Here is an 8,909-nt window from a genome sequence, read left to right as displayed (position 1 = left end):
CCACCACCACGCATGCCCCTCATTTGTGTTACCTCCCCCACGTGTGACCCCCCCCATCCTCCACGTGTGTCCCCCCCCCCCCGTGCTTTGGGGGTGGAGGAGGAAGTGGAAATCAGTTCCCACACGGCTCTGCTTCTTGAGAGGGGAACTATGGGGGGTGAGGGGGGTGAAGTGGTGCTTCCCCATATGGAACAAACTGCGGGGGGAGGGGGGGGGAAAGTTCCCATGGCCCCATATGGGGGTCTTTTGTTCCCTGTGTCCCCATATGGGGGTCCTCCATAACCTGTATCCCCTGGAGGACAGATTTGAGGGTCCCCACATCCCCATATGGGGGGTTCTTGGTGCCCTATGTCCCCATATGGGGGCCCTCCACCCCCTCCAACCATCTGCCGCCAAGTCCTCCCAACCCCCCCACCCCCACTGACACCAACCTCATTCTCCCCCCATTCCAGGCCCCCAGTTCTCCTCCTGCTCCGTCTGGCTGCAGCCCCCGGTGCTGTTGGTTCCATTCGGCGGCTCCCTCAACATCACCTGCAGCACTTCCTGCAGTGACCCCCAGGTGCAGGGCGGCGTGGAGACTTCATCGCGCCACAGTCGTCAGCCCCGCAACGCGACGGTGCTGGATGTGACACTGAGCGACGTCACCGAGTGGAACAGCAGCCTGAAGTGCTACTTCCGCTGCCACGGGGGCAGGGAGTGGGAGAAGGCAGAGCTCATCGCCTACCGTAAGGCTGCCAGGAGACAGCGTTGGCACCTCCTGTCACTGTTGTCACCTTCGGTCACCAACGTCACCATTATTGTCACCATCACCAAGACCTTCTGTCGCTTTCGTCACTGTTGCCATCACTGTCACCATTACTTGTCACCCTTCCGTCACCATTGCTGTCACCTTTGGTCACCATCATTCTCCCTTTTGTCACCTCTTGTCACCTTTTCTCACCACATTATCAACTTCAGTCCTCATCATTGTCACCCTTTCTCACCTTTTGTCACTTTTGTCCCCTTTTTCCCCCCCCAGGCCCATTGGACCAGCCGGAGCTGTCACCAATTCCCCCCCTGCAGTCTGGCCGTGCTCACATCCTGTCCTGCCTTGTCCCCAACGTGTCCCCAGTCCGCAACCTGACGGTGTCCCTGTGCCGTGGTGGCCTCACTCTGCACACAGCCACTTTCTGGGGGCACTCCCAGAAGCAGCCGGAGGACGTGTTGGTGACACATGAGGTGACGGCACGGCGGGAGGACCATGGGCAGAGCATCACCTGCCGTGCAGAGCTCGACCTGCGGCCGTACGGCCCGCTGTTCAACACCACCTCCACTGCACAGCTGGTGGATGTCTATGGTGAGCTGCCAGCGTGGTCACATTCGTTACCATTGTAACGCTGTTGTCCCCCCCTCCACTCCCATTGTCGCTGCTGTCTGACTGTTGCCCTCCCCCAATTGTCCCCTTGGTCCACCTGCAGCCCTCCCCTCTGCCCCCCCACCCTCTGACTCTTCCCCTCCACTGCAGATTTCCCGGACCCCCCCACGCTTACCTCATCCCCCCCAGCCCTCCAAACGACAGCCGACGTCCGCCTGGAAACTGGCGAGGAGCTCAACCTGACCTGCAGCGTCCGGAACGCCTTCCCTGCAGCCAACATCACCCTGCTGCTGGATGGGGAACCGCTGAAGCCATACAGCGAGAACAGTCAGAGTGTGGGGACTGGGGGGCTGCTGTGGAATCAGCCTGGAAAACACAAATTGGTGTGCAGGGTGAGAGTGGGGCCTGAGGCACAGAGCACGGAGCTGGTGGTGAACGTTTATGGTGAGTGTGGCACAATGGCAGCAGGTGGCACCGTGGGGAAGGAGGGGTGCAGGGGGGGCTGCAGGTGGAGCAAGGGGACAATGGAGGGGGGGGTGACAACAGTCAGCAGTGACAGTGGGAATGGTGGGGGGGACAACAGTCAGACCATGGAGGCAATAGGGTGACAAGGGGGGGGTGACAACAGGTAGACCATGGGGATCAGAGGGACCTCAGCAGGCTGGGAAGGAGGGCATGGGTGAATCTAATGAGGGTCAGCACCGGAAAATGCAAAGGTTTGCGCTTGGGCCAGAGGAATCTCAGGTGTGTACAGAGTGGTGGGGGCAGCAGCCCTGCAGAGAAGGACCTGGAGAGCGAAAAGCTGAACACGAAGCAGCAGTGTGTGATTACAGCTTGGAAAGCAAATGGAATCCTGGGCTGCATCAGCAGAAGGGTGGCAGTGGGACTGGGGGGGATTATACCACTCTGCTGTCACAGAGGCCCCATCTGCAGAACTGCAACCAGATCTGGGAATCTCAATGCAAGAAAGACAGGGAGCTGCTGGAGAGGGTCCAGAGGAGGGGCACCGAGACAGGGAGAAGAGCACTGAGGTGGGCAGAGGGCTGCAGCACCTCCTCTACAGAAACAGGCTGAGGGAGCTGGGCTTGTTCGGCCTGGAGAAAAGAAGGCTGTGGGGCGACCTCATTGCAGCCTTCAGTACCTAAAGGGAGCCTACAAACAGGAGGGGAATCAACTCTTGGAAAGGGGAGATAACAGCAGGACAAGGGGAAATGGCTTGAAGTTGAGGGAGGGAAGATTGAGGTTGGATCCAGGGGCTGCAGCCAGACAGAGCAGGAGGAGAACTGGGGGCCTGGAATAGGGGGAGAATGAGGTTGGGGGTCAGCGGGGGTGTATAATCAAAGAATATTAGGCTGTTATAATCACAGAATAAACAAGAGAGTTAGCCAAAGCAGACTATGATAACAAAAGAGGAAAAAATGGAAGACTTACTCTTATCCTGGGCTCACAAAACTCCAGCAGAGCTCCTTCCCCAATGGCAGCCAGCTCTTAAATAGGTCTAGGAGGGGGGAGCCAGGCTTCCGGCAGCTCAGGTGAATTGCCCTCAGCTGTGCTCCTCTGGCTGCCTCAGTGCTCGCCTCAGGTGATCAATCAGAGGTTCAGGCCGTGACTCAGCGGTTCCCATACAGGGGTTGGGAGGACTTGGGGAAGTTTGTTCTTATGAGAGTGAAGAGGTGCTGGAACAGCTGCACTGAGAAGCTGTGGGTGCGCCGTCCGTCCCTGGAGGCGTTTGAGGCCGGGTTGGATGGGCAGCTGGGATGGTGTTCGATGGGAGGTTGGTGGCCCTGCATGCAGCTGGGGGGGTTGGAGCTCCGTGATCCTTGGGGTCCGTCCAACCCAAGCATTCTGTGCCAGCATCCCATGGGCGTCACCTCTCTGATTGTCACCCACAGATTTCCCCACGCCGCAGCTCAGTGTCAGCACCGACATCCCCGTGGCGATGCAGAACGTGTCGGGACTCTGCGAGCTGCCTGGAGGGCACAGGGAGGGCATCGAGCTGCGGGTGATGGTCGGGCAAAGGGTGTTGGCGCCCTGGGGGCCATCGCCGCTGCTTTTCACACTGCTGGTGACGGAGGGGCACGACGGCTCCGAGCTGCGCTGCGAGGCCAAAGTGGAGGGCAGAGCTCCGAAATGGAGCGACGTCGTGAGGCTGAATGTCAGCGGTGGGTGGCTGGCGTTGGGGGTTGGCCACAGCCCTGGTGCAAAACCCCGTAACGGCAGTGCAGAAGCCCCGCGATCACAGAGCAAAACCCCTTAGACCTAGCGCAAAATCCCACAGCTCTCATGCAAAACCCCTTAGTTGTAGTGCAAAATTCCTGCTGTGAATGCAAAACTCCTCAGCCCTGGTGCCAGATTGCATAGCTCTTGTGCAAAACCCCTTAGGCCTAGTGCTAAATCCCACAGCTCTGGTGCAAAATTCCTGCTATGAATGCAAAACCCCTCAGTCCCTGTGCAAACCCCACTGGTCCCGAGGCAAACCCTTTGGCCCAATTTTGAACCCCATTTTTCCCCCTAGCCCCACCCCACATGGACGACCAACTCTGCCCCCCAACCCACACCTGGACGGAGGGCCAGGAGGTGAACCAGTGGTGCCGTGCACGAGGAAAACCCGACCCAGTGGTGACATGTCACAAGGATGGCACCATCATCCTCATGCAACAGCCGTGTGTCGTCAGCCGGAATCACAGCGGGACTTATTGGTGCAGCGCCAGCAACGCCTTGGGCACAATTGGACGGAGCGTCAGCGTGAGGGTGGAGTGTGAGTGGGGGGGGGGGGTCAACGTGGGGGGGCGGTACCCCGGGGGGGATGGTGACCACATAGGGGGCCACAACGGGGGGGGGGGGGGGATGGGGTGACAAATGTGGGATGGTGACACGCATAGGGATGGGGGCATTGGGGTGGAGGTGACGCACGTGGGGATGGGCATAGGGGGTTGGTGGTTGCACATGTGGGGCAGTGACGCATGTGGGGATGGGTGTATGGAGTTGGAGTAGAGGTTGACACACGTGGGGTGCTGACACCACTTTCTGCCCCAGACTGGGAAATCAACGTGGGCCTTCTGGTGGCGCTGGCGGTGGTGGCGGCGGTGCTGGCTGCAGTTGGGGCTGGTCTGTACCGCCTGTATTACCGTAAGAAGAAGATCCGTCAATATGAGCTGCAGAAGGAGCAGCAGCGCCTCTTGGCTTTGGGGGGCTTCTCGGATGGGGCTACAGCCTCCCCAAATGGGTCAGCACCAGGGACACAAGCGTAGCACCCATGGGTGCAGGGTGGTAACGTCCCATGGGACCCTCAGAGGGGTGAGCAGACTGACAGCAGTGTGATGGGGGTGGTGGTACCCAGTGGGGGACATCTGTAGGGACAATGTGGTGGTACCCCATGGGTGACACCTATAGGGACACAACCAGTGGTACCTGATGGGGGACATCTATAGGGACACACAGCTAGCCGTAGCCCATGAGTGACACCGATGGGGACACAACCTCTGGCCCAGGGACACCACAGTGGTGTTACCCAGTGGATGAGGACAGGTGTCACGCTGACTTCATGCTGTCCCCCAACACCTGGCTGGCCCAGGGTGGGGGGGCCACGGTGGGTTCTGGTGATGAAGGTGAGGACGATGAGGGTGCAGGGGGTGTTGTGTGCCGATAAAAAGTGGGGGTGACAACTGTGGTGTCCCCCCCAGACTCTTCGCTTTGCTTCCACTGCCGGCACCAGGTGCCATTGGGGCCGCACTGGGGGGGCAGGGGCTGCTGAGTGGCACCAAGTGGGGGGTGTGGGTATGGGGAGGAGTTTGGGACCGGGCTGTGGCTCCACTTTCATCCTTCTCAATAAAAATTTTATTTTTAATTTACATTCCTTGCCTCCTTCCCCCCCTTCCCAATAACCTCCATAAAATGCAAAGCAAAGCAGTTAAAAAACGGCACTGGCCACAAATTGGGCTGAATCCAACACCAACCCATGGGGATGGAGCAATAACACCAGCGTTGCTCCTTGGGGACATTTGGTGACATCCAACACCATTCCTTGGAGACAGTTTGGTGACATCCAAGTCTATTCCTTGAGGACGGTTTATGTGACATCCAACACTGTTCTTTGGGGACAATATGGTGACATCCAACACTGTTAATTGAGGACATCCAACAGCACAGTGACATCCAACGCTGTTTCTTGGGCACATCCAACACCATTTCTTCGGGACATACGACAACAACCAACACAGCTTCTTGCGGACAATATGATGACAGCCACCACCCCCCCCCACGGGCACAGCATGGCGACCCCCACCACCATCCCTCGGTCCAGGTGTCACCACACTGTCTCCACCTCCATGTGCTCTGGGGGTCCCGGGTGCTGAGGTTCCTCAGGTGGGGGTGAGAGGGATCCCAAACAGCTCCCGTTGTCCCCCGCTGTCCCCCCGGTGCAGGCGGGAGGCCTCGGAGGAGCCCTCGGCATCACGCACGTTGTACTCTCCCTTCTTGCAGGCTGTGGTCTTCATGTAATAAATGCCCCATGCGGCCGCTGCCAGCACGGTGACAGAACCCAGCAGGGACAGGGACAGCAGCAGGGACAGCCGGCTCTCTGCGGGGACAGCGGAACCACGGTGTGGCACCGGTGGCATCAACACCGTGCCAACAACACTCATGTGACACCTCGACTGTGGCACCTTCGTGGTGACGGCACGCAGGGGAGACCGCAGCGGTGACCGTGACACCCCACTGGTGACATCGACACCCCACTGGTGACATCGACACCCCACTGGTGACACCACCCCTCTGTCCCCCAGGGCTCACCATCCACGCTCACCACCACGCTGCCCACGCGCCGGCCGTGCCGGTTGACAGCCATGCAGGTGTAGCGGCCGCGATTGACGGCAGCCGCGTTCTCCACCTCCACCGACCGGTTGTCGGCCCCGAAGCGCAGGTTGGGGGCAGGGGGCAGCGCCCACCCAAAGGTGGGAGTCGGGACCCCCTCGGCGCCGCACTCCACGCTGAAGCTGCCGCCGCGGCTCACGTTGGGGGACGGCAGCACGCGGAGGGTGAGGGCTGCGGGGCTGTCTGTGCGGGAGGGAAAACCCGAAAGGGCCCCTTTGAGCCCCAAAACGCCCCCTCGCTTTCCCTTCTTTTCCCTTCCAGCCTCAAGCCGTCCTCCAGAAATGGCGATCGGGGAACCCAAACCCATCGGTTTCCTTCTTTTCAGATCCTCCAAACCTCAAAGCCCCCATTTTTAAACCCCCCCAAACCCCAATTTTTACCCCCTAAATCTCCCCCAACTCCTCATTTTACCCCCTCCCAAAACCCCCACCCCCAAATCGCCCCCCCCAGACCCTCCCCCCATCACCCCACTCACACTCCACAGTGATGGTGACATTCTGCAGTGCCGTGCCATGCACGTTGGTGGCCTGGCATTGGTAGGTGCCGGCGTGGGCACGGGTGACATTGGCACTGCCAGGGGGGGCGTGGGGGTCCCCCAGTTTGGAGCAAGCTACACTGGGGGGGGGATTCCCACTGGCGTTGCATTCCAGCTCCGCCGCTGTGCCCTCCACCCACAGCCGCCGCGCTGGGCAGTCGGCATCGCCAATGCTGGGTTGGTCTGAGGGGAGGAAGGGGAACCATGATGGCACTGACGGCGGCACCGGCACGGTCACAGTGTTCCTGGGTGTTCACGGCATCCCTGGTTTGGTCATGGTAGGGTCACCACATTCCCAACTTGGTAGAGCCATGGCATCTCCACTTTGGCCACAGCGTGGATGTGGCACTCCTAATACGAACGTGGTGACATCCTTGGCATATGGGTATGGCAATCTGGCACAAACGCAGCATCCCTGGCACGGTGGCACTACTGGCACAGACACGGCATCCCTGACCCGGTCACAATGGCACCCCTGGCCCAGACACAACGGCACTCCCCGCACAAACTCAGCACCCCATTTCCCCACTCACACTCGACGGTGACGTCAACGCTGCGCCGCGCCGACCCGTGCCGGTTGGTGGCCGTGCAGACGTAACGCCCGGCGTCGCCGCGGCTGACGGTGCGGCCATCCTCATCCCCCGGGGGTCCCCCATGGCGGGCGCAGTGCGTGGTGGGCGCGGGGTCCCCATCGGCGCTGCACGGCAGCTCCCGGCGCTGCCCTTCCAGCCACGTGCGGTGCGCCGGGCAGCCGAGCTCCGACAGCGAGGGCTCATCTGGGGGTAAGGGAGGTGAGGAGGGAAGCGTGGGGTCATCGAATCGTGGGATCGGTGAGTTGTGGGATCAACAGAAGGTGGAATTGGAGACTCACGGGATCACCGAATCACTGAATCATGGGATCAGCAAATCGTGGGATCGCACAATCGCATAATTAATTAGAGACTCCCATAATCACATAATTACAGAACCACAATTTCCAGTTGGGACCTCAAGGTTCCCCCCAGTTTTACCCCCTGCCTATTTGGTACCCAAATCCCACCCAGCCAACTGTGGGATCCCCTCAGACTCCCCCCCCCACCTCAAGAGGAAGAATTTCACCCCACAGCCGACCCAAATCTGCCCCTTTTAGTCCCAAACCAATCCCCCTCACCCCGTATTCTTACCTTCCCTAATAAAATATGTCCGTATTTGGCATCACCCAGACCCACAACTAACCTGAGCCCCCCCCAATGCCACCACCCCATTCATCCCTAATGCCCCCCGCAGTGCCCCCCACTCGCCCCACTCACACTCCACACGGACGGTGACAACGCGGCTCCGTGTCCCCACGCTGTTGGTGGCATTGCAGTGGTAGATCCCAGCATGGGACCGGGTGACCAGGATGGGTCCGGCAGTGCCGGGGGGGTCACCGCGGCGGGTGCAGGTGACGATAGGTGTTGGGTTACCAGCAGCCCCACAGGAGAGAGTTTCCCTTGTGCCCTCCAACCATGTGAGGGATGTGGGGCAGGAGGTAGAGTCCATCTCGGGGGGGTCTGGGGAGGAAAATGTGATGGGAGGAGGGGGGTCGGGGGGATGGGATGGATGCAGGGTTGGATGGACACGGGAGGAGTGAGATGGGAGGAGTGGGGCGAGATGGAGATGGGATAGGATAGGATTGGGAGGGTGAGGCTGGGGTGGAAGGGGGGATGAAGGGTGAGGGGTTGGATGGAGATGGAGGTGAAAATGTATGTGGAATAGGACAGAGGCGAGGAACGGGACGGAGGCGAGGAACGGGAATTGGCATTGAGATGAGAATGAGGACAGAATGGGGATGGCGATGGGACAGGAAGGGGACCACCCCACACATTCCCCCTCCTCCCCACTCTCTTCCCAACTGCACATGGGGCCAACAGGGACCACGGCAGGGACTTACAGAGCACCGTCAGCCTCCCCTCGGCTTCTTTGGTCACCACGTCGTCCCCCAGGGCCAGGCGGGCGCTGCACCCAAACCAGCGCCCATCGTCCTCCCGCTGGGGCACCACGCGCAGCTCCAGCGCCGGCTGAGGACCCTCAGCCAGGACCCCGCCATCGGCATCACGCAGCTGCAGCCGCACCGAGGGGGGGTCCGCAGGTGCCGAGCGGCACCAAACCGACACCAGGAGACCCGCA

The 8,909-nt window shown here is 60.3% G+C and overlaps 2 protein-coding genes and 1 long non-coding RNA gene across 3 annotated transcripts; 1 reads left to right on the top strand and 2 right to left on the bottom strand.

Moving 5' to 3' along the window:
• Window positions 1-436: 436 nt before the first annotated feature.
• LOC122155362 (intercellular adhesion molecule 5-like) lies at window positions 437-5,118 on the top strand (the record flags this gene model as incomplete). The annotated part of the gene is made up of 6 exons (XM_042809189.1): window positions 437-725; window positions 1,019-1,336; window positions 1,505-1,798; window positions 3,247-3,516; window positions 3,870-4,112; window positions 4,391-5,118. Coding segments are annotated over 6 exons (1,629 nt in total), but the record flags the coding sequence as incomplete, so codon positions are not given.
• Window positions 5,119-5,197: 79 nt separating this feature from the next.
• Window positions 5,198-6,237, bottom strand: LOC122155363 (intercellular adhesion molecule 5-like). The gene is made up of 2 exons (XM_042809190.1): window positions 6,146-6,237; window positions 5,198-5,933 (listed from the first exon to the last, which is right to left on the bottom strand). Exons 1-2 carry the CDS (start codon window positions 6,198-6,200, stop codon window positions 5,716-5,718), a joined length of 273 nt encoding a protein of 90 aa, XP_042665124.1. The 5' UTR covers window positions 6,201-6,237; the 3' UTR covers window positions 5,198-5,715.
• Window positions 6,238-6,320: 83 nt separating this feature from the next.
• Window positions 6,321-7,344, bottom strand: LOC122155361. Its single transcript, XR_006167245.1, has 3 exons — window positions 7,295-7,344; window positions 6,702-7,112; window positions 6,321-6,409 (listed from the first exon to the last, which is right to left on the bottom strand). It is a non-coding gene; the product is annotated as an uncharacterized LOC122155361 (long non-coding RNA).
• Window positions 7,345-8,909: the final 1,565 nt, after the last annotated feature.

Source organism: Centrocercus urophasianus, unplaced genomic scaffold (assembly GCF_019232065.1).
Source record: "Centrocercus urophasianus isolate 14NV4802_14NV808 unplaced genomic scaffold, USGS_Curo_1.0 seq_1103, whole genome shotgun sequence".
Classification (NCBI taxonomy): domain Eukaryota; kingdom Metazoa; phylum Chordata; class Aves; order Galliformes; family Phasianidae; genus Centrocercus; species Centrocercus urophasianus.
This window is presented reverse-complemented; position numbering and strand designations above follow the sequence as displayed.